The 26,646-nt window shown below is 20.9% G+C and overlaps 7 protein-coding genes across 7 annotated transcripts; 4 read left to right on the top strand and 3 right to left on the bottom strand.

Moving 5' to 3' along the window:
• Nucleotides 1-849: 849 nt before the first annotated feature.
• SRAE_1000237800 (Hypothetical protein) lies at nt 850-1,362 on the top strand (the record flags this gene model as incomplete). Its single annotated transcript, XM_024649447.1, has 2 exons — nt 850-955; nt 1,013-1,362. The coding sequence occupies 2 exons, from the start codon at nt 850-852 to the stop codon at nt 1,360-1,362; spliced, it is 456 nt and encodes a 151-aa protein (XP_024503324.1).
• Nucleotides 1,363-2,673: 1,311 nt separating this feature from the next.
• Nucleotides 2,674-3,618, bottom strand: SRAE_1000237700 (Serine/threonine-protein phosphatase PP1-beta catalytic subunit; the record flags this gene model as incomplete). The annotated part of the gene is made up of 1 exon (XM_024649446.1): nt 2,674-3,618. The coding sequence occupies one exon, from the start codon at nt 3,616-3,618 to the stop codon at nt 2,674-2,676; it is 945 nt and encodes a 314-aa protein (XP_024503323.1).
• Nucleotides 3,619-3,869: 251 nt separating this feature from the next.
• Nucleotides 3,870-4,130, bottom strand: SRAE_1000237600 (Hypothetical protein; the record flags this gene model as incomplete). The annotated part of the gene is made up of 2 exons (XM_024649445.1): nt 3,870-4,020; nt 4,075-4,130. 2 exons carry the CDS (start codon nt 4,128-4,130, stop codon nt 3,870-3,872), a joined length of 207 nt encoding a protein of 68 aa, XP_024503322.1.
• A 6,412-nt stretch (nt 4,131-10,542) lies between these two features.
• Nucleotides 10,543-12,932, top strand: SRAE_1000237500 (Protein of unknown function DUF2181 family-containing protein; the record flags this gene model as incomplete). Its single annotated transcript, XM_024649444.1, has 5 exons — nt 10,543-10,645; nt 10,976-11,059; nt 11,148-11,324; nt 11,593-11,723; nt 11,775-12,932. 5 exons carry the CDS (start codon nt 10,543-10,545, stop codon nt 12,930-12,932), a joined length of 1,653 nt encoding a protein of 550 aa, XP_024503321.1.
• A 532-nt stretch (nt 12,933-13,464) lies between these two features.
• SRAE_1000237400 (TRAM/LAG1/CLN8 homology domain-containing protein) lies at nt 13,465-14,517 on the top strand (the record flags this gene model as incomplete). Its single annotated transcript, XM_024649443.1, has 2 exons — nt 13,465-13,770; nt 13,813-14,517. 2 exons carry the CDS (start codon nt 13,465-13,467, stop codon nt 14,515-14,517), a joined length of 1,011 nt encoding a protein of 336 aa, XP_024503320.1.
• Nucleotides 14,518-15,290: 773 nt separating this feature from the next.
• Nucleotides 15,291-15,784, bottom strand: SRAE_1000237300 (Hypothetical protein; the record flags this gene model as incomplete). Its single annotated transcript, XM_024649442.1, has 2 exons — nt 15,291-15,622; nt 15,670-15,784. 2 exons carry the CDS (start codon nt 15,782-15,784, stop codon nt 15,291-15,293), a joined length of 447 nt encoding a protein of 148 aa, XP_024503319.1.
• Nucleotides 15,785-18,786: 3,002 nt separating this feature from the next.
• Nucleotides 18,787-23,800, top strand: SRAE_1000237200 (Nidogen/entactin; the record flags this gene model as incomplete). Its single annotated transcript, XM_024649441.1, has 4 exons — nt 18,787-21,418; nt 21,508-21,699; nt 21,848-22,123; nt 22,212-23,800. The coding sequence occupies 4 exons, from the start codon at nt 18,787-18,789 to the stop codon at nt 23,798-23,800; spliced, it is 4,689 nt and encodes a 1,562-aa protein (XP_024503318.1).
• Between the last annotated feature and the right edge of the window lie 2,846 nt (nt 23,801-26,646).

Here is a 26,646-nt window from a genome sequence, read left to right as displayed (position 1 = left end):
AAAATACTAAACATTTATATTTTATTTAAAAAAAAATATATTTTTTAATGATATCTAATAACCATGAATATTATTTCAGTATTTTTGATAATAAACATTAAAATATATTCTCTTGTCTGATAAATTATATTGTTTCTATTAAAAAGTATGATAAAATAAAATTTAAAATATGTAGTTAAAAAGAAAATTATTACAATTTTATTATATCACTACAATTTTTTTTTGTACTTTATTTTAAAAAGAAATTTTTTTTAAACAATATATTATATGTAATTAATTATTCTCCATCAGACATGACAATATATTTTACAATCAATCTACGACAACTTTAATTTTAAAAAATCTCTTTTTTTTTTTCTTTTTCTAAAGACCACCTGAATAGTTTTTTATTTTCTTTCTTATTCACATTTTTAATTTTATTAGAAAAAATGAAATAAAATTTATATCATCAGTTTTTATTAATATAAACAATTTTTGGAGGAATTGACAGATGTATAACAAAGATTAAAGGCAAAATTTTGAGGGAATATATTGAAGATTTTATCTTTAAAACATGACATCTGACATATTCAAGTCAATGAGAAGTTAGGAAAATAGTTATTAATTAAAATGTCTACATAAAACTTGACTTAAGTTATTTGAAATAGATTGAGTTTTTCTATATTATAGGTTATGTCATATTCTAATTTTTTTTTTTTCTGTATTTATTTTATTTTTATTACTTCTTTTTTTAGGTATTAAAGTATGTTGCAAAAGTTTTTTTTAATATTTTTATTGTTTTTTAATACTCCTATTGATTGTGTTAGTCTTAATAATAATGATCATTTTAATGAGAAAGAATTAAGTGCTATGGAAAAATGTAATGTCACAAAAAATAACGCAATTAAGTTGTCCCAATCAAATATTGAATGTCTTGATAATGAGTTATGGGGATCTTCATATACCAGTAAACATGGTAAGTTTTTTTTTTTAAAAATAAAATAAATATTATCTATTAACAATTTTTTTTTAGTTTATTCCTGTTGTGATCTTTTTGCTCCATTCAATTGTTCAGAGAGATGTAAAAAATATCTAATGAATCCTTTTATGAAAGAAGAAGATCGAGTTGTTGAGGCATTAAAATGTGATATCCCAAATGATAATGATCCCAAATATTGTCATCTTACATTAAAAATTCAAATGACAAATTGTTTTGGAATGTGTATAAATTATTTTTTATATACATCTAATGTTGATGAACTTTATAACCCAAAAAGTATCAATTATTTTCTTCTCCCAAAAAATAAATTTTATAGAGATTGTCGTAAAACTATAAAATTTCAAAATTTAAAACCATGTATTGGTGGTGAAATTGATAAGTAACTTCTTTTTATTTTATATATAATCACTTGCAAACAAGGTAAATCAATGGCAAAATGTTCGAAATATTTTTCACAAATAATATAAATGACAAAATTTTTCATTTTAATATATATCCTCAAAAATTGAAATGTGTTCTTTGACTCTTTTTTTTATTTTAAAAATAAAGTGTTACTTTACAACGAGTATTTATTATTAGTAATATGTTCATTTTATAATGACTAATATTTTGTAACTTCAAATAATTTTTTTATTGGCAAATAACCAATAAAATTTGTTTAATATTAAATATTTTACTTTGTAAATGAATTTTGTAAGTTATCTCATTTCAAATGATAACATCATTTGACAGGTTTGATGGATTTAATTGTATAACAAATCATTTGTCGAAATATGTAATGCAGATGTTTTTAAGAAAATTTATTACTATATGTGTAGTCTGTTAATTGGAGATAAATATAAAATAATTTGATAATTATTTATTACTTTATTAAATATTATTAAACATAATATATGTCATAATAAAGTATATTTAATATTTCATAAATTATGTAATAATATTTAAAAAGTCAAAGTATAATTAATTTTGAAGTTTTCATCTCATATTTCACGTAAAAGTATACCAAGTATTTTTTTTTTTTTGTAAATTTATAGATTTATGTAAAAAAAAAGTAATTTATTCATACATTAATTTAACTATTTATTATTATAATTTTTATATTAAATATATTTATTAGTATCTAATTATTAAAGACAATGAAGTTACATTAAAATTTAAGCTAATTACAATGGTTAGAAAAAGTTTTTTGATAATCAAATTTAATAGGATAAACAATAAAATTTCTATAAATAGATTCTATAAAACAAAAAAAAACTACTTTTTTTAATATAAAAATTACTACCAAACTTCCAGCTTAAATATAAATAAAATTTCACTTTTTTTTTCATAAAATAAAATTAAAAATCTAAATTAAATTTTAATTTATTTTTAAAATAATTTAGAAACAGTTTATACTTTACAAATAAAAAGTAGTAGATAAATTTTAATAATAATATTTAAATAGGGTGCATGAAAATTTGAATTTTAAATTATTCATACATAATATAAAGTTATTTATTTAATTTTCCTTTTGGATAAACTAGATTAATAAATAAGTATTATGTTTGTTAGCAATATTTGAAAAATAAAACAAATTATTTCTAAAGCTATTTTTTATTAATGAGAAAAATTAATTACACACTAAGGATTAAAATATCATTTTTCCTTTTACAGAAGTGTAAATTACACACCATAAGAAATTTTTTTAAAAATATTTATGCTGGAAGGTTTCCATTTTCACTACTTTTGTTTGCTATTAAAAGTTGTTTTGAGGTTGGACGATAAACTTGGAAAGAACATGTAAGATTTTCTTTGACAGTCATTGTAGCAGCTGAATTATCAAATTGACCACAATAATGTGGAGCTGAAAATATTGTTACCATTTTACGATTAGCAAAGAATTCATATCCATCCTGAACAACTTGATGAGCTCTTGCTACTAAATCAATATTAAGACGATGACAGATATCTAAAACAACATCTTGACCAAAGACATAAGATACACCACGAGTATTTGCTTGCCATCCTTTAACCCATTGATCAGGATCAGCCCAAAGAAGATCAATTCCCATTGATGGATTTGGTGGATCTTGTGGACGTGGAAGATTTCTAAGTTGTTCAAGTGATGTCAATTGTGGTGACAATCCTCCATGCATACAAAGAATCTTTCCAGAAACTAAACCACAAAGTGGCATAAAATTGAAAGTATCTTGAAAGGCATTCCAAAGTTTTGAAGATTTATAACGACGATTACATTCTTCAAAGAATCCATAAACTCTATTGATAGCTGGACACTCATGATTTCCTCTTAATAAAAAGAAATTTTCTGGATATTTAATTTTGTAACAGAAAAGAAGGCATATTGTTTCAATACTTTGTCTACCACGATCAACATAATCACCAAGAAAAAGATAATTAGTATTTGGTGGAAATCCATTCTTATCAAATATTCTTAAAAGATCTGAATACTGTCCATGAGTATCACCACAAATAATAACAGGTGGTTCAACTTCAACTAATGATGATTGAGAAATAAAAACTTCTTTAGCCATCTGACAAAGGGTTGAAATTTCTTGTTCATTTATGGTACTTGTTAATCTTCCTCCTGCCATTCCAACATTAAGAAGGCGAAGCATCATATCATCTATATCCAGCATCATTATTAATTAAACAAAGAAATTATGCCTCAACAAGAAGTTATAGGTTATTTTTACAAAAATGTCTTTATTTTATCATGAAAATTTATGACAAAATTTAAAATTTATAAATATTTAAATTATGCTTATTCATAATATTAAATTATAGGTGTGTATGTTTTTTTTTTTTGGTATATGATATTATTATAGATAATTAAATATTGATATTGCCTTAATAAAATATCTTCTGTCAAGAGATGAACTTCTATAATAATTTAACAACCACAGGAAGGAGCTGCTGGAGCACATGGACATAACTGAGGTAATGGTATTTGAGGAAGTTGAAGTGGAGGAAGACATGGAAGGGTAATACATAATTGTTGTGGTGGAGGAGGTGGTGGTGTTGTTGTTGGTGGTGGTGTTGGACTTAAAAAAAAAATTTTTATCATTTTTAATTTATCATAATAATTTAATACTTACCATCCACAATCACTACTTCCAAAAAAAATACCTTGTATAATTGTAGGTATTATCATTATTAAAGTAATAAAAATAATCCAAAACTTTAACATTATTTAGAAAAATAAAATTTTGAATATCTACAATAAAATTTATCCTTATATAGTTTTCATATCAGAAATATGCCTTATCAAACCTGAATTCTTTTAATTAATTATGTCATTTCAATGAAAGATACTTTAACTTTTTCCTCAATTATACTTTTACTAATAAATTACAAGAAACTAGATTTTTTTTCTTTTCTCCTTTTTTTAATCTTATAAGTACAACATTGTTTAAATTTGTTTACTTAAATATTTTTTTAAAAAAATATCTTTATAAATAATGATTTATGGATGAATAAATAAGAATAATTATTTATATTTTACCATATTTAATAATATATTCTAAGTATATTTTTATCATAAAAAAAAGTATCATATTATATTTTGTAAAATAATATAATGTTCATAAATCATGTATATATGTGTTAATCAGGATATGATGAACATCAAATAATTTTCGAAGTTTACAATATTATTGATATATTTATGTCAAAACATTTTTATTTATTTAGATAAAGTAATATTTTTGTGATCTTACTATAACAAACATGTTAAAAAATTGTTTAAAAAATATGTTAAAATATATTAATACTCGTTTACTATTTGAAAATTGATATATTTAAAAGTTTGGACAAAAAAAAAAAGATTCTATTTCTTTTACTTAATTATTTCTTCTTTTCTTTCTATAAATAAGAAAAGCTTTAAATTGTTAATAATAACAAAATTATAATATAATGAAAATTATTATTATTATATATATAAATGATTACTTAAACAGATTTTATATTTAATCAAATAACAAATTAAGATTCCCATAAATTTTAGACAAATGAACAGACATTTATGGATAGATTAATATATTATAAATAAACTTTAATTGTATTTTTACTTGAATTTATACAACATTTTGTAATTTCAGCTGATTATTATTTACTTAAGAATTATTAATATGTGATATAATATTAATTATATATTTTTAAATATTTTATTTTCTATTATCATATTTATAAAAATTTAATTTACATAAATAACAATTATAATCATATTCAATAATAACTATTAACAAAACAAATAAATTTAAAACTTTTATTTAATATAACTTATATAAAAAAAAATATATACTATTCTTATTGTGTTAATTATTTAAAGAAAAGTCAGATTAAATTGCAAGTATCTTTCAATAGCTACTTGTAACTTCCTTTTTCAACAACTTGATCTATTCAATATATATATATAGTCTTCAATTGACAGTATTTCATTATCAAAGCGGCATTTTTTGATAACAAGCACCAAAATAGGTCTAAATAATGGAACTTAATATGAAGGATGATATCAATTATATTAAGCTGAATTACAAACATTAAGATACTTTTATTACAAAATCATATATTTTATAAGTTTGTTGACGTTTATTTAAATTGGCAGTTGAATGAATATATAATATATATAAATTTATATCTCAAACATATACTAGTAGTATTTTTATAATTGTCATTTAAACCATAATTTTAAGAATAATATTATATATTTTGACATTTTTATTATCTATATATTAATAATATTTCTTATCATATATATTTTAATTATTGTTACAATTTTCTATAATATAATTATTTAAAAATATTTTTCAATTTTCATAAAATATTACAAATTCATTAATCACTTTATGAATATTTTCAATTATAACATAAATTAAAATATTAATACTTTCTTGAATTTCAAAAATTATTATATTTTTACAATACTAGTAATACAAAGTTCTTTAAATTATAATAATAAATATAATTAGTAAGGATAGTTTGACAAGTGCTATAACTATTTAGAAATAACTATTTACAAGTAGTCACTTGTTCACGCAAAAAAAGATATTTTAAATGAATCTTTCTTCTTGAACAGTTAAACATATTAAAAATTAGATAATTGAAGATACATGTTTAATTACTTTAAGTATAACGGCTGTCACTTGGAATATCTAACTATTGTTTAGATACTAAATTGTTTTTGTTCTGATTTTGTACATAAAAACTTTGTACAATCATTTTGACCTTACTATTTTTGTGATTCTACAATTAGTTAATAATTTATTACACATGTTTTATATTATATTGAGTAATTAGCCTTTATAGATAATTGATAACGATATACTATATATATTAATATTTTAGGAAAAATTAAAAAAATTCTTTACAATTTTAAACATTTTTATTACATATATTTAACTTTAAATAAAAAAATTAAGTATTAAATATATGAAGCATATATGTGCCTAATAAATCATCCAATTACTATATTTTTATTTAAAAAGTTTTAAAACTATTAAAAATAACTTCTCTCGCATGATATCATAAATTTTAACTATTTTAAAAATAAATTTTATACAATCTTTTTTATTTTTTCATATCTCATTTTTAACTATTATTTTTGTTTAAATTACCAACTAAAAGATAAATTTAAACTTTATCTTTATATTATTTTACCCCCTCATCCATAAATATATTTAACTTTTAAAAAAAAAAGTAAAATATTAAATGATTTAATAAGCGTAACTTTTTTTTTTAGTAAAAATTTTTAAATTAAAATAAATTATTGTTACTCTTTTTTTTTTATTAGAAATTAATGATCTGTATCTGTAGGTTATAATAAATGTTAAAAGATTTTATTTAATAATTGTTATACTTAATAAAAATTAAATAAATATGCTATTGAGAGTAATTATTTTTAATTGATATTTTAAATATTTATGTACTTCTCAGGTACTTCTTTTAAAAAAAAATTATTATTATTTCAATAAGTTAACTTATATTATTATTATTAAATATAAAAATTTTTTAGTTTTAGTTTAAATATATTATATATGACCTTAATATATTATATATATAAATCCTTCAAATTTTTTTTTTTTTGTCAAGTAGATGTTTTTTCATTTAATCTTTTAAAGAAAATAGATGTTGACATTAATACCATATAAAAGTCCACTTCAAATTACGTAATCCTGAAAAACAACTTTTTGAAAACATTATTCTCACCTGGCATCTAACTGTCCTTCATCTTAATTTCTCATTTATATTTTAGTTATGACTTTTATTTTCCTATTACTTAATGCCATTTTTATTTATTAAGACATCTGATTTTTTAAGAAGACAACACTTCTTTTTACAATAAAATTTAATATGTCATTGTTTGTAATTATTGAAGAATATGATTTGTACATAAATTGTAAGGTTACAATATTATTACTATACATTAAACATGAATGTTATATAAATTTTTTTTTTCAATATTAAATGTTATAATAATTGTTATATAATATTTTTAGTAGGTGCCTTTTATAAATATATAAATATTAATATATACTTCCTATAGCTAAACATACTTCCTTTATTATATTTATCTTCTTAAATAATATTTTGTAATTAGTGAAAATGATTAATAAACTAATATTAAATTTATTACTCTTAATCCAATCTTTTTAATCTTTTATCTAAAATAATAAAATTCTTCTATATTATATGTCGGCAATTTATATTTAATCTTTTATATTTTAAAAATAATTAATATTAATATATATTGTATAATTTTAGGCATGGTTTTTCTTTAAAAATAAAATGATCAATCAAATTAAATAATTAATTAGTATATTGTAAAACTTTGATTAAATTATTTTCACCTTATTCATAGTACTTTTTTTTTTTGAATATTATTACTATATATATATAATATATATATATATATATATATATGTATATAATCGAACTTTAAAAATGATGGATGAAGTTATACCATTAGTTAAGATTAAACTAATTACCTTTTGTTTCCTTTTTTATATAATTTATTTCATATACAAATTTTCTTATCATACATTTCTTAACCAATAAAAATAGTTTATATAAATGTTTACAATTATTTATCTTTATTTTTATAAATTCATCATTAATATAATTATAAAATTAATTTATAACAGTTAAAAAAAAAAGAAATTTATACCTATCTATTTCTAAATAATTTTATTACTTATTTATTTAATTAAATATTCGCAGCATTTTAATTGATTAATTTATTCTATATAAATATATTACTTTTTTTTTATCATTTAAAATTTAAATTTTACCCAACCATCTTACAATAACTATTTTAAGATGCGGGAATTTTTAAATTAAATTTGACTAATCAAATTAATTCATCATATCTAAATATTTAATATTTTTATCATTCTTTTTTTTTTAATCTTAACTAAAAATAATATAAATAAGTTTTTTTTTTCTTTCTCAATTGAATTTTACAAAATTGGTATTATAAAAATTCAAGTATCATAATTATTTTTATAACTATTTATTTATATAGCGGAAAATGATTTTGATAGCATGACAAAAAACTTCCTTTATATGTCTAAAAAATTTTTAAAATTTTTTTTTCCAGTACAAAATTAAAGTGGATATAAGCTTTTTAAAAACGTTTTTAGATAATCACAATTTTTATAAAATTTTTATTTTGATATAAACAAATATAAATTTATATTATTTAATTTTATAATAATTTTTGTTAATTTTTATTATAACAATATATAATATTAAGATATAAAGTTTTTATTTTATTTAATAGAACAGAAATTATATATAAATGTATATAAATTTGAGTATAACAAATAAGATATTATATTTCATTTATTATTATTATATTTTTTTTCTTGTTATAATTTGAAGAATATATTAAATTAAAAGTTAAGTTATTTATAAAAAAATATCAATTGTTAATGAAATATAACATACTATTAGATATGTATTGGTATTAATAAATTTTATGTATAATTAAAGATTTGTTTTTTATTTAATTTTTGTTGTAAAGTAGTACATGTTGACAAATATACATATATATTTATACACTTTTTGACACATTTTTGTTAGATGACATTGGCTTAAAAGAATTATTAAAATATTGTATATATTAAATAAAGAGAAAAGAAACATTTTTATAAGTTCTTTATAAACAATTTTTCATATTATTTATTTTGATTTTTATCAGTTTTTAAAAATAACAAAGACAATATAAAGTTTAATTGTTATGTTTATTTTTACAATGTTTTATATATAAAATATTTTTAAAATATATAATTCCATTGATATTATATATATATAATTTTTTTTTTTTGCCTAAAATATTTTAACATTCTGTATTCCATATGCTCACGTATGTATTAACAAAAGCAAAAATGCGCAACTGTTGTTCTTTTAACTCCACCCATATAAATATTATTTCTTCTACATAAGGTTCTAAAAGATTGCCGAATTTGTTTTTACCATTATCTTATATGTATATATATGTGTCTGATCAAAATATTTTATTTTTTTTTTATTATTTACTATTTCTTTGATAAACATATCAAGCTAGTTAAAAACAATTTAAAAAAAAAGTCCTCAAACAATTACCTCTATTATTCTACAAATATTCTTTACACCTTTTTTTTTTGATTTATAAATTGCCGACAATCACAATTATATGGTTCCGCTAAAAAGGAAAATAGTAAAAGATTATCATAAAAACTACCTTTTTTCTTATACATAAAATGGACAATTGGTATTAAATAAACTAATTTGTTTTGTTCGGACAATTAAATGCTTCATATGTTATAAAAACGTTAATAAAAACTGATTATATAGGTTTTCAATTTACATTATCTACCGCATATTATAAATTAAAGTTTTATAGAAAAAAAAAATATAATGTAAATATGCATATATATTTTTTTTTACTATTACATTTTTCTTACTAAAATTTTTTATCAATTATATATTTTTAAAATATTTATTTTTCTTTTTCCAAATATATATATATATTTCTAAATTTTAATATTTATATTTACAAGTACAATATTTGTATTTTTATATATTTAATTTTTAAATTCTTTTTTCTAACATATAAAATCTTACTGATTCTTTTCATATTATCATGTTATCTTATGTTTCTTATTACAATTTTTGATAGACAAATTCATATTCTTATAATAATTTTTGATATACTTATATCAAAATATGACAACTTATTCATGTACAATCCGTCAACATTTAACACTCATAAAAACTATCAAATTTATCTTATCATTTATTCTTTAGACTATCAAAGAAAATATTGAAACATTTCAATCAGATTCAGTATCTGGAAATCCAATTTTTTTATATCTTATATATATTAAAAATTTAAAGAATATAAATGAAACATTACATTTTTAGTAATAAGATTTATTTTTTATACTAAAAATTTGATGAAAGCAATTGTGTTTAAAGGGAAAAGATACATCAATTTTCTTTTTAACAATAATTTATTTTATAAGAAGAATTACTATAAATTGTATATATAAAAATTGATATATAAAAAATAAAATATAAAAATTATGAAGGTATTGTTATTATTATCAAGGAATTGTCTATATCCCTCAACATTAATCTATATAGCGGTGATTTTTTTATTTTATGGAAAATTTTCAATAATTAAAGGTTAGCTTTTTATTTATAATATTTTAATTGTAATATGATGAAGTATTTTATCTAATTAGTGGTAATCTTTATAATGATATGAAATATGATATTTATAATAATATAATCATGTTATGATTTTATTTGTTAAAAGATAAAGCCGAGTTCTTTAGATATCTTAGTAAATAATAGTATTTGTTAATCTTTTATAATACTTTAATTTATGGTGAATCTTTTTAAGTAAATTAATATGAGATAGATCAATTACAAATGTTATTATTTTCTTAACATAACAATATTTTAAAATTATTTAATTAATAAATGTTAATATTTAATTTTCTTAAATTACAGGGGAGTCACATCAAAATAAACAAAATAATAATGATCATGGAATGTCATTTAAGGATTGGATTGAGGAAGTTCATTTAAATAATAGTAAGTTTAATTTATTTATATATACATATACATTTATCAATTTTTTTTTGTCTTGGTCCATAATAATATATCATATATTTTTTTTTAGAAGATTTAATTGACCATTCAAAGATAGCAGAAGGGGAAGTATTATTATTCAAGACAAGAAAATTTAGACATAGAGCTATTCCAATTATGAAAAATACCTCATATCCTGATCATTTAAGATTTAATGATGCTTTGACATTTAAAGAATGGTTAAAAGAAATGTCACCACTTGGAAAAGGTAACTTTTTTTATAATAATAAAATATATATATATGATAATTTAATTAAATTATCTTAATATATTATCATCTGTTTTAATGTGATGTCATATAAATGTTTTATATTAGATATTATCAACAAACTTTAATTAATACCCTCTACTTTATTATAAAATTTTATAACTTATATAAGTTTACCTAAAAAAAACAATAAATATTATATGATCAATTAACATAACCTATTATTATAATTGTTTAATCATTGTAATAAATTTATTTCACATTTTAGCACTAAAAGTGACACTGAAAAACACAGAAGTTGTCAAACCCGTACTTCAACATTTATATGCAACAAATCATTTGATAAAAAGTCCAATCATCCTTCATGCAAATGTTTTTAGATCAAAAAGAAGTTTAGAGGTAAAAATTAAAATATAATAAATAAATATTTTATAATAAATATTTTTTTAGAAACCTGTTGATAGTTATACATTACTTGAAAATGCCCATAAATATGTACCTAATGCGGCAATTTCACTTGGTTGGACCAGACAATCAGATACTTCTAATAGTAATAACATATTACAAAATACTAATTACCTTGATTGGGGTCAAACATTCAAAATATTGTCATATCTTAATAGTGTTAATTATCAACCAATTATTTTAACAATTAAATTATCTGATGCTTTGGCAAGTTCTGATCAAATATTATTTTTACTTGGACAAAATAGACCATTTTATGTAATTATATATAGTAAACCTGAAGATCCAATAAATAATATTAATGTTTTTCAAAATTTTCTTAGTTTTGCCCGCCACAATGGTAATGTTATCTTTGATTTACCACCAGAATATCGTGATTTGGTAAAAAATTTAAATGATAAACCAATTAAGATAACTATTAATAAGGGAGATTGGCGTATCATTAATCATCCAAGTCCCTATGGAATTAATTCACAAATTGTCACATCAGACAGAGGAATTGCTTTTATTGGAGAAACTAAAAGTTTTGTTTTATTAAATAGAACAAATTTTGATATATCATATCCAAGTAAACAAAAAATTACTGGAAAGGTACATTTTTTACCAAAAAAAATTAATAATGGTAATGATTATGATGTTTCTGGAATGGAAATAATATTATTAGATAATCCACATAAATCACCAGGAAAGATAAGTTTGGTAGATTCAGGAAAATTAAGAAATTCTGTAACTATATTTATTGGTGTTGATGGTGATGTGTCAATTTCTAATAGTCCAAAAAGTAAAAAAATGTATGATGGTAGTGCTGTGGGAAAAATTCCAAAAATGAGATGTTATGCCTTTGAGTTAACTGATAAAGGATGGAGGGTAGATTTAGCTGTATGGACAGAGGATTGCCAATATAATCAAAATAAAGAATTAATTTCATCAACCAACATTTATGAAACATTTATTCAATTAGAAACACCATTATCTAAATCTAGAAAATTAAGAAATATAATTATTGGAAAAAGAGGAGGTGAAGATGTAGATTTTATATTAGAAAAAGCCTCATATAATGGAGTATCATCCTTAATTATTAACATTTTTACTTACGTGTCAATGATTCTCATTTATTTGTTACATTGCTTTTACAATTATTAGAAGTACTTTTTTTTGTACTATGAAATATATTTCCCATAATTTTTAATTATCCAATAACATGCTTTTTTTTTATAATTCTATTAGAAAGCTTATATTTTTAAAATTTTTTTTTATATTATAATTGTATAATATTTTTAAAAATAAAATTAATAATTACTTTTTTAAATGAAGAAATTTTATAAATAAAGAAATACCAAGATACATTAAAGAACATATTTATAGTATTTTAATTACAATTGTATGGAATGATAAATAAAAAATAATAAAAGTTTTACTGTCAATCTTCATAAAATTTTGAATAATAACAAAATTTTATTATTAAAAAAATATTATAGTTTAAATTATAAAATATACAATTAACATCTTTCAATATAATATTCATTATATTATTAAAATATATAAAAAAATTTTTAATATTTAAAATAATGTTTATAAATTATCCATATAAAAAATATTATGAAAATAAAAAAATTTTTGATTTGATACGATGAGTTTTATAGATGATAATGAAAACTGTATGACAAATATATATATGCTTATTGCATGTACATCTATATCATTTATCTTTTTTAAATTTGCATCATTTTTAGCAAGATGGTATTTTTTTAGAAAAGCTTACTTTTTGACGACAAATTTTTTTGAAAATAAAAAGAAATGTATTAAAAGTGGTAAACATGATCGACATCTTGAAGATAATAAAGAATTTAAATATGTGAATGATTTTATTTCACTTATTCATTCAACAATGTGTACATGTTCTGTTGCAGCATTTATAGTTTATTATTTTAATAGTTGTGAATATTTTCCAAATGTATATTATAAACCTATGGGTTATTTAGTAAGTTAAATTATAAAGAAAATCAAAACTTTTTTTTTCTAGGGATCTGCTATTATTGGTTATATTATTTGTGATGTTACAGAATTAGTTATGAATGAAATTTCAGTTAGAGTTTTTTTTCTCGTATTACATCACATATTATTTGCTTTAGGGTGTTTGTATCCTATACTTCGTCAAAAATTTGGTGGAGTACTTATTCTTGGACTTATTATGGAAGGAAATAGTATATTTTTACATGCTAGATCAATAGTAAAGTGTAATGGAGTTAAAAGAGATAGCATAGGATACAAAATGTTAGCATTAGTAAATATTTTAACATTTATTCTATTTCGAATTGGAGTAAATGTTTATCTATGCGGTTATTGTATAATAAATTATGCTACAAATAGTTTGAGTGAAACACTAATTATAAGCACAGTAATATATGGATTAATGATAGCAAATATTTTTCTTTTCTATAAACTTTTAGTAGCAGATAGAATTATAAGATCTGGAAAAAAATCTTCGATAAAGAACGGCTTTGATGATTCAAATGATAGTTATGAAACTGAAACAATACCTATTAGTTCAACAACAAAAATACAAAGTATTACATCTTCTATAAAATCAAATGATTCTGAATCATCTTGTTCATCTATTGCAAGAACAGTTATTATTCCAATGTCGCAATATTCCATTCCATCTACAAATTCAGAATATTCTGATACATCATCATTAACTGATTCAACATATTCGAAAACAAAGTAAATATAAACTGTTGTAATAAATGTTATTTTATAATTCTAAAAATATTTTTTTACATGAAGTTCAATATAGTGTCTTGATACTATATATGATATTTGTTATTTATAAAAATATTTTAAAAAATATGAAAATACGGTACTTTTAATGTTTGTAAAGCTATTTTTTTTATTCTATTTTTTTCCAACCTGAATCTCAAAAGTAAAGTATTATGAATTAATTTTTTTTTCATGGATACTCTTTTACAGTTTTTAGCCTCTGAAAACAAAACGATTTTTCAAATTATAATTTGAAATTTACTATTCTTTTGAATATTTCAGAGTTAAAATTTTAGTATACTGTTCTTCAAAAAATTTTATATAATTCTATTGTATTCGATTTAGATTATATTTTCATTTAAAATATTATTAACTTTTTTTTGCTACGCTTTTTAAACACTTTTATGTTATAATAAAATTTTTTAAAATAATATTTCATATAACTAGACTACATATTTTAATAATATAATGTGTAATATGAAGATATTTTTTGAGATTGTCTATTAAAATGTATCTTAATGTGAAGAATTATTTATGTTGATTCTGTTAGTTGTGTATTAAAAAGTTAAAAAACATCATAATTTATTAGCTTATCGTAAGTTCAATTAGTCAAAATTTGAATAAAAAGTTAAAAAATTATTTACATCTTTTTTTAAAAAAAAGTGACTTTACAAAAACTATTAACAACGAAATATTCATTTTAAAAAATATTAATATAGAAAAATCAAGATTTTCTGTTCTCTAAAACTTTTTGTATTCTCTTCTCAGCTCTTCTTCTCTGTTTCGTAATTCACGCATAGTTTTTAAAGACTCTGCCATTGAGATTCCTGTTTCATAGTAATTTTGCCTTATTTCTGGTTTATATCGATATTCAGGTTTGATTGACTCTTTAACTTTTTCATATTTTAATTTCTCTTTGTATGAATCTCTTGATTTTTTTTCTTTTACAGGTTTCATCATATGCATACATTTAAGTTCTCCGGCATCAACTTTTGGGCAAACTAACTCGGCAAAATTTTCAAAAGCATCCAAAAACTTGTCATCTGAATCTGATGAGCTATTTTTTACACTATCTTAATATCATTAAAAATTATAAATATGCATATAAAAATTAATTTACCATTTAAGAAAGGCTTGTCACTTAAAAAATCAGTGGTTACCCTGATGTTATTTTTTATATTGAATTTATCTTTCTTTACCTGCTCCAAAAACTGCCTAATCAATTCTTCATTCATAATTCAATTAATAAAATAAATCAACACCTAAAAAGTATAGACTTTAAATGGAAGAATTGGAATCTTATATATGTTTATATTCATATTTTGAATATTTGGCGGTAGTTTATAGGGGGACACTTAAAATCACCAAGGCCATTTTACTTTTTTTTTCCTATCAGGAGTACAAATAAATGAATTTAAAAAAATACTTTTTTTTATGAAGATAAAATTTTTATGAAAAAAATTTTAAAGTAAAATTTTAAAATTGATAATTTGTTCCCTTTGAATTGATAGAAAATATTTTCATTTTCAGATCGAAGATTTTTTTTTTGGTAATAATACACTTGATAAAACATTAAAATATTCATTTCTTTTTTTTTATAAATATTAGCCTTCATCAAATAAATATTAATATTTAAAATACAGAAATAAAACTATTTTATATTTTGAAAATAAATTTTGTGTTTTTAAAATAGTATTTTATTTTGTAAAATTATCTATCATGACAAATAACAAAAAGTTTAAACAATGAATGATTAATTTTTTGAAATGTTAAAGATCTTTACAATAAAATAATTACTTAAATCACAATGTTAGTTGTCAAAATTGTTCTTTGTATATATTTTTTTTGTAGTTTCATTACCAAGTGATTTATTAGTGACAACAACATTTTTTAAATCCAATGATACTATAAATTATAATTATTTAATCATTCACATTTTAGAAAAAAAATATTCGCTTCAAAGTACATTTTAATCAAATATTCTTTTTTTAAAACATTAAAAAGCAGTTATTATTATTTAAAAATATTTTATTTTCTTGAAATATTAAAATTTATCTATGAAATAAAAAATAAATAAATTATTGTATGTTGTTGTTTAATTGATAAAATTTAATATTTATAAAAAAGAAACTAATACGTTAATGTTTGATTAAGCATATTATTTTTAAGAATAAAAAAAAATTTTCCACTTTGATAATTTATTTTTAGTAATTTCTTAGAAAAAATTTCTCTTTTAAAATTTTATTTTTACACTTTTTTTTTATAAAAAAAATTTGTGTTTATATGTGATTATTTTCTACATTTATTTATTTTTTATGTATTCCTAATAGGACAAAAAAAGCAAAACGGCCTTGATTAATTAACGTGCCTCTTAATAACCATCACTATTAAGAGTATAAAAAAGATACAACTAGAACACAATGTATGCAAACGAATTCATTAATTTTTGTATTTTTTTTATGTGATTTATGGCAGAAAAAAAAAGCTAATGAATTTAAAATACATGGTTGTTAATTTTCTTAATATTATATTTTTTAAATTTTTAGTAAAAATTTTTTTGTCTAAAAAAATATGTAATATTAGTTATCTTTTTTTCTAAACTTTTTTTTTTTAATTCTATCAAGAAGTAATTAGATTTATCTAATTTAATAATATAATCTAATATATTTTATGATAATTGCAATTATATAGATGTATTTAATATAAAAAATATACATAAATAAAAAAATATATATTATAATATGTGCACTATTCTTAATATTTGATAACAAGGAAAGAATTATCATACTTTTTAAAGATAACATAAATGTCATTTATAGAGATTATAAATGTATGAGTATGATTAAATAATTTAAATTATGTTTTTTTATTTGTTTCTTATCTATTTTAATATCAATTACGCCATTTGTATATAAAGTATCATTATTAATACAAATATAATTTTAAGCGATAAGATGCTTCTATCTGAAGATTGTACATTAAATTGTTTTCTGAAAATGATAACTTTCTCAACACCTACTTTTTAATTTCATTACGCACATCTTACTTCATTCTTTTCATCTTTCTTTTTTTTTTTACTTTATGATTTTCAAGCATAGTCATGTCAAAAAAGATTGAACTACAAAGATGGAAGGCATCCATTTCTCACAACTTTTTTAATGAGCGATAAATGACATTTTATATAATTTATACAACATTTGTAATTATACAATTTTTATTTTTATTATTTTGTACGTTATTATTTTTATACAAATCAAATGTTTCATTTTTTTTTGTTACTAACAATTAAAAATGTTCTTTATCACAATTGTATTTTCATATGTTACTCATTTAAAACATTTTTGTTTTAAAACATGTGTAATTGTTGATATATTTTAATATTTATCTTAAAATTATTTAATAAAAATTACAAATACATTTTGATATATTTTATTATCATATAAAATTTATTTTAATTAGTATTAACTATTATTTATTTTTATAAATTTATAGTTTCACCATATGTCAATAGAATTGTAAAAATTTAAGAAAGTAATCTGCTTTTGAGTAAAAATTTTCTTTCAAAGTATCAATTTTCCTATAAAAGAAATATTTGAAATGATTTCTTTTGATGATTACATTTGATCCTGACATCTGTTTTTTAGTTTAGATTTCTTTCACACATCTGTAGGAGCAGACTTAGTTTTACAACACTCTTGAGGCAAGTAAGAAAATGCTATTAATAATATGAACAATTAGCATGTCATTTTTATGAGAATTACAAGATACGAACAATCATTTATATTTTCTATACTCTCTTGACTTATACACCGTATCTTTTAAAGAATCGTATTTAAATATAATCTTAATTATTAATAATACGGCTTTATTTTTATTTTTAAAATATTTCAAGAATGATTTTATAAAATTATTCTATTTAATTCATGACAGATTTGTATCATTATCATCATCATTTATTTTGTAATAATAATAATAACGTTTCAATTGTATTATTAAATATTAATTATAATTTTGTAGTTGACATTTATCACACTTAAAGATTGCATAATACTTTTTCTTAATAATCTTATATATTATTTAAATGATTGCGTTCATATGTCAATTAATCGCACAATATATACTCTTTCCATATACAATCTTATCATTTAAAAATTTTTCTTTATAGATCTTGTCCATTCCATTGAAGGTTCATCATTATTCTTGACATAGGAGGATAGTTTTTATGAAATTATAAACTATGTTTTCTCCTCCATTATTATTATTGTTTATTTTATTTTCATTTATAAATTATATATATACAAATGATGTTTTACTTAAATATGGTTTAAATAATGGTGATCAAAAAATTGAATTTGCCACTATTCCTTCTGGAGTACCTTTAGATACACCAGTTTTTTATTATGGAAATTCTTATAATGATATTTATATTCATCCAAATGGTGGTATTTCTTTTGATGGACCAATTGATGATATTGATATTATGAATGAAGATAGAACAGCAATATTGGTAGCTTATGGAAAGTATGGTTACTCTGATACATATTATAGGCAAATCAAGTCATCAGATGAAATAACAAATTTATTAAATGGAATTATTCAAAAAAAATTTACCAATGAGGAATCATTTTCGGCAAATGGTGCTATTATTATTACATGGGAAAATGCAAAACTTTCAAAAGATGATGAAAAAAGTAATACTTTTCAATTAATATTACTATCAAATGTCTCTAGTACTTATGCATTAATTAATTTTGACAAAACTGAAGTTGTTAAGGCAAATGATCAAAATTCTATTCAATTTGTTTTTATGGATCGTCAAGGACATCGTGAAAATATGGCTCAACAGGATGGTGAATTGATTAATCTTTCAATGCAAAGTAATATTGAAAGTTCTGGAAAATTTGCTTTTAGAATATCCACTACAATTGAAGATCCAAGACCTCCATTAGAGGAAGAATATAATTATGATGATGATAATTCTTTAGAAGATGGATGTCCAGAAAATAAATATGGTGATAAATGTCCAGATAATTGTAGTTTTATTACTGATTCAAGAGGTTGTTCAATGTGCCTTTGTTCAACACCTCAAACAAATATTGATAATGGTATAAAAGATACATTTTTACCAGATGATAAGTCACTAGAGACTGAATTATTACCATTACCAAGAGATGAGGATGAAGATGAAGATGATATTGATAATAATACAATAGATAATGATCAATTTAATAATGATAAAATTGTAAAATATCATGATTCTCATCCTACAATTCATGATAATAATCCTGTTGTTGAAAATAATATAGTACCAGTAATAGATGAAGAAAATGAATTATCACCAACAATAGATCCAATAGTATATTCTAGTGATAATAAAGGTGTCTGTTCTCATAAACAAGAATCAGAAATAATTTGTTCTCGTAATGCTAATTGTATTGATTATGCAGAGGGATACTGTTGTGAATGTTTTGATAATTATTATGGAAATGGTAAATATTGTGTCTCTTCTAGTGAGGCTGTTCGTATTACTGGAAAATTCAATGGTGTAATAAATGGTAAAACATTAGAAGGAGCTGAATTACATACATACGTTCAGGCTGGAGGTGGTACCACATATACAGCTGTATCAAATCTTCCACCAATTATTAGAAATTCAATTCTTTTATTAAATCCTCTTGCTTCTATTATTGGTTGGATGTTTGCAAGAACAGCTAATGATGGTGAAACTTACAATGGTTTCATGCTTACTGGAGGTGTTTTTAATAGAACTGTTAACATTAGAATTGGTGATAGATATGCTGTTGTTATTAATCAAAAATTTATTGGACTTAATGAAAATGGTGATGTTGATTCTGAAATATATATTCGTGGAACATTACCAGAATTTGAAGATGATGTTGTTATTACATATGAACCATTCACTGAAGAATATAGAAGAGAAAGTTTTGGAAATTTAAGAAGTTATGGTACTGTAGATGTTAATGTTAAAAATATTCAAAAAAGAAGTGATGAAAAATGGAAAATTATTACAGATCAACAAATAAAATATATTGAATGTCCTAATAAAGAATTTACAAGACCAAAAATTATTTCTATTAATGCTCAAAGAATTTCTGCAAATTATGATCAAAGAGAAAAAGTTTCTCGGTATAGTTCTGTTTCTTTAGCAACAAGTGGATCAATTGGTTCTCTTACCAGTGATATTGTTAAAGATGTCTGTGCTCCTAATCATCATATATGTACAGGACAACACATGAAATGTTTGGCTGTTGATAATAGTTATAGATGTGTATGTGATGAGGGATATGAAACTGTTCATGATACTTCATCAACAACAGGATTTAGTTGTAGAAGAGAAATACAACCTCAAATGTCACATAATACAAAATTAGAAAAAGGTTCATGTACAGCACATTCTCATTGTCATAAATGGGGAGAGTGTATCTTTGGACAACATGGTCAACCAGGATACTGTAAATGCCGTGGTTGGTATGTAGGTGATGGTGTTGATCATTGTGGACCACCAGAAAGAAAAGAAGAAAGACCTTCAAATAATTGTGGACAATATAATTGTGATTCAAATGCTGATTGTATGCCAGCACCTGGTGGAATTGGTACAGAATGTGTTTGTAAAGCTGGTTTTTATGGAAATGGAATAACATGTCAATCTATGGATATAGATAGTAATAATGAACAAACAAAAATGAAGATAGGAAGTAAAGTTGTAAGTGAAGTAATATGCCATAGTCATGATGAATGTGGTGAATTTGGAAGTTGTACATATTCAAATTCTCTAGGATATTATAAATGTGAATGCCAAAGTGGATATACAGGTGATGGTATAACATGTACACCATCAACTGAAAATTGTAAGTTTTTATATTTTATGTTTTTGAATGTTTTGCTTTTTTGCTTTATTATATGTACCTTAATGCTTTTTTTTCCATTATAATTTTAGTAGAATCTTGTAATGTCCTTAATAATTGTGGTACTTTTGCTGATTGTGTTTTTACTAAAAATACTTTTAATAATGATGTGTATATGTGTAAATGTAAAGAAGGATATACTGGTAATGGATACATATGCTATAAAACTATTATTGATGAAGTTTCTATAACATCAAATCCATTAAATGTTATATATAGACCACGTAAGTTTAAAAAGTGTATAATAAAATATTTCTAATAGACAAAATAATTTCCATAATGTTTATTAAATTAATCACCTCTTCACGCTTCTATCGCTTATCATGTCCATTTTTATTATTAAATTTTTCAATAAATATTACTTAAATTTAGTATATCCTTATAAATCTTCTCATCATAATCCAAGAGCTTGTGAAATTGAACTTGGTTGTGATGAAATGGCTCGTTGTGTATTTGATGCAGAAAATAATAGGAAAATTTGTGAATGCATGAATGGTTATGATGGTGATGGTAAAAATTGTCATCCATATAAACCAGAGGTAATGCATAAACAGGTTTCAGAAGAGAGTGAAGAAGATAGAGATAATTTAGTAAACACTCAAGATATTGTACATCCACAAAATTATAATTTTGGAAATGATGAACATGGTAATTATTTTATTTCAGATATAATATTTCTTTTTTTTTTTATTTGTTATTTATATAATTTTTCTTTAAAATTTCACTTTTTTTTTAGATACTGTATCAAGATGTAGTGATTCAGCAGATTGTTCTCCAGATGAACATTGTGTAATAAATGATACTTATGGATATCATACTTGTATGTGTTTACCAGGTTTTCGCCGTGATCAAAATGGAAATTGTCGTTCAGCTGATACCTGTTTACCAACTGAAATTAATTCATGCCCACCAAATGCTCATTGTGTTTTTAGTCATCAGACACAAGCATATGATTGTCAATGTATCCAAGGTTTCAAACATACTGGACAAGGTTGTGTACCATATGTTCAAGAAGAAATAACATGTGACAAAGATTCAAGAGTATGTAATATTAATGCTCAATGTATTTTCCATAATGATGCCAAGAAACATATTTGTTTATGTAATCCAGGATTTTCTGGTGATGGTTATAAAGAATGTATCAAAGAAGAAGTACCACTTTGTACTGATTGTAGTATTAATGGTAGATGTGTTCAAAATTCAATAACAGGTGGTTGGAGTTGTCAATGTAATCCAGGATTTGTTGGAAATGGAAAAGTTTGCCAACCAACAAAGTCATGCCTTGAGGATAGATCAATTTGCCATCCAAATGCTGAATGTGTTCCAGGACAATATGGCCATTATGTATGTAACTGTCGCTATGGCTACCATGGTAATGGAAAAATTTGTACACCTGATTCTGCAGAACGTAGAGATGGTGACTTACTTATTGGATCTGGTATGACAATATTTCAACGAACTAGGGATGCTGAAACACTAGGAAAACAATTAGTTGTCATACCAAGACAACTTATTGTTGGTATTGCATTTGACTGTCAAACAGAAAAAATTTATTGGTCTGATAGTGCAGGACATGTTATAAGACATTCAAGTATAAATGGGACAGATGTTAATATATTAAAAGAGGAAGATTTAAGATCTCCTGAAGGTATTGCTATAGATTGGAGTAGTAGAAATATTTATTATGCTGATTCAGGAAAAAAAGAAATTGGTGTTATTTCAATGGATGGAAAATATCAAAAAATTTTATTAAATAAAGGACTAGTTCATCCAAGAGCAGTTGCAATTGATATGATTAATCATAAATTATATTATTCAGATTGGAATAGAATAAATCCATATATAGGAAGAATGAATCTTGATGGTTCAGGTAATGAAGTATTTATTAATATAGATATTGCTATACCAAATGGTTTAGCATTTCTTGCATCACGTCTTGAGATATGTTGGGTTGATGCTGGTTTACAGCAACTTTCATGCGCCTCAATTTATAATTCTAAAAAAAGAAGAATTGTCTACTCACCATTAGAATATCCATTTGGTTTAACTGTTTATAATGATGAAAGATTTTACTGGACTGGATGGCATGACAACAAAATTCATAGTATATCAATATATGGTGAAAATAGAGAAACTTTCCCAGTTTCTGTAATAAATAGTAGAGGTAAGCTATATGGAATTACAACAATTCCAAAAAAATGTGAAGGAACTGTCACTGTATGTAGTAATGAAAATGGTGGATGTCAATATTTATGTTTACCAGGAGAAGAAAATAAGGCAACATGTCTTTGTCCTGATAATGTTGAAAATCTAGAAGGATGCTGAGTATATTTTTTTTTTTTCAATATTAAGCTTTACTCTTTAATTTACTTTTTTTTTATTTTTTATTTTTAAATTTTGTTTTTTTTTTTTTAAAAGAAAAAGAAAGATAGTAATTAACTATCTAATAATGATACAATTGTAGCTTTTAACAAATCTCATTTTTAAATGATTTTATGGAGTAATAAATAAAGTAAATAATGTACAACATTCTTTAACAACTTTTTTTTTTCTGATCATTGATATTATTTAAAAATGTTTAGTACCAATATTACTATTTTATTTACATAAAGTAATTTTGTAAGTTTTTGACATTTACCCTTTGTTACTAAAAATAAAACAAACAATAATGGGGGGGAAAGATTTTTAATATTGAAAAGATAGTTATTATAACTGTAAAGGATAAATAAATAATATAGCAAAAATTATAATATTTAAAAATTGGTTTCTTTATAAATTTTACTTCTATTAAATAAAAAAAAAAATTGTTGCTAAGATATTTCTAAAAATTATTTTTTATCATCAAATTATTGCAATGTCTAAAATACCAGTTACTAATTTTTTGTAAATTTTAGAGAAAAAAAAATTATAAAAACTTTATACAGTATATATTTTATTTTGTTTTTTAATAAACATACTTATAATTATCATATAGATTGTTATTATTATTACATATTTATAATTTTGTAATTCATTCTATTTTTAATATTTTTTTGATTATAAAAATAAAAAAAAAATATATTTTTTATATTTTTCTTTCATTAAAAGTAATTTTAAAAATACAATTGAAATATTAAAAATTTTTATCTTTAAAGTAAAATTTTAAAATAAATTATTTTTACATAAATTAAAATGATAAGAAAATTAATTTGTCGTCATTTTAATATATTTATATGTTTCAATTATAATTTACTTTTTATCGATAATTTATACTTTTACCAATAAAATGATAAAAAAAATTTCATTATACATTATAATTTATTACTACTTTGTTATTTATTTTTCATGTAAGAAAAAATAAAAATTTCCTCTTTCCACCATTAATTTTATTTATATAATTTAATACCCATACATGAGTATATAATAATGTATCAAATATCACATTAATAGAAGAAAAAATCTTTTTTAGAATTACTTATTAACATGTGAAGGTGTTAAATATGAAAAGGTTTATCTTGATATTTTTTTTTTATCTTTAATTATATATTTTTAAAATAACACAAACCATTGTACTATTTTTTTTATTATAAAGGTTTTTTAGTTTATATTTTTAATCTATTTTTAAAATTATTATTATTACTAACATTTTTTTTTTAATTACAATTTTTAATTTTTGTTATGAGGGATATATATATATCTATTTCTATATCTATATATGTATCTAATAATTAAAACGGCATTTCTTCTATTTTTGCAATAAAAATATTTTATAATAATATATTAGAAAGATTGTTATTTCTTGGAAATATTTGTTTTAGAAAAAGTATTTTTTTTTATATATTAGTTTAGAAAAATTAATCTTTTTATGCTTAAAGTATTGTTAATAAATAAACTTTATAATAAGATTATATTCCATTTATTTATTTTTTTTTTCAATTATATTTCACTTTTCTATTAATATTTAAATAATTAACCTTTTATTAGCTATTTTATTTTTTGATGTTTTTGTCTTTAAATTTTAGATTTTAAACATCCTTTTTTATATTAGGTACAATCCGGTGTTTTTTTTTTATATTTCAATTTTATCAATATTGTTATTGAAATATAAATTTTATTTACATTATATATTATATTATTTTAAGGTATAATTTTTATTTTTAAATATATTAATTACAAAACTTTTTTTTATTTTAAAAAAGTTAAATAAAAATTTTATATAACATATTTATTTAATCATTTTCTGGAAATATAAAAAAATGATTCACTTTAAATATTATATATGTTTAATTTATAGATTTTCTTAAGTTACTAATTTTACACTTTTTTTAACTTTAATAACTAATTTTATTATATATAAAGAAGCTATATACAGGTTTAATAAATCTTCTCTATATTAATGATAGATAAATTTTTATTAAAAAACTAATAAAGCAGTTTTCAATTACAATTTTAGTTTTTAAGACTTAAATAGTATGTACTATAAGTTTTGACAAGTTAATTCAGATACACTTTTTTCATTTTAATTTTACTCTTTAGTTTTATTTTTAACTTTAGTACAATCTAGAAATGTTTATTATATAAAGTAAATAAATCACGGAAAAAAAATCTTTGATAGTAGACACTAACATTAAAGATTGTCAAGAAAAGTAATATTTCAATTTTTCTTATATAACAATAAACCAAATACTTATTTTTAATTCTCAATAACATATAGGTTTAACAAAAATAAAAGGTTTTTTTTTTTCATTATTAGTTTGACAAAATATTAACTTAATAAGATATCAGGATTTAGTCAAAAAAAAAAGTTTGATAAAAAATCAAATAGATATTGATATAATTTAATATATAATGCAAATATGAATATACACATTATCATGAGCAATTGTTGACTAATGACTTTATCATATTGTTGACCTCCTAAAGTTGAAATTTTTTTTTGATTAATAATAAACCATAGCATATAATTTTCATTTAAAAAATTGAAATCTTTTTAATATATTGTAAAGTAGGCCAAAATTCATCTAAATACTTTAAATTCCTAATAATTTTTTAAATTCTTTGAAATATTTAAAAAAAAAAAAAAGAAAAAGCATCAAAAGAATTAAAAATTTTGAATGTTGTAATTTAATAAATACAAACTTTTTTCTTCTATTTAAACAGTAATATTTTATATAAATAAATATTATATTATT

Source organism: Strongyloides ratti (genome assembly GCF_001040885.1).
Source record: "Strongyloides ratti genome assembly S_ratti_ED321, chromosome : 1".
Lineage (NCBI taxonomy): Eukaryota > Metazoa > Nematoda > Chromadorea > Rhabditida > Strongyloididae > Strongyloides > Strongyloides ratti.
The sequence above is the reverse complement of the archived record's forward strand: the minus strand, read 5'-3'. Positions and strand labels throughout refer to the sequence as shown.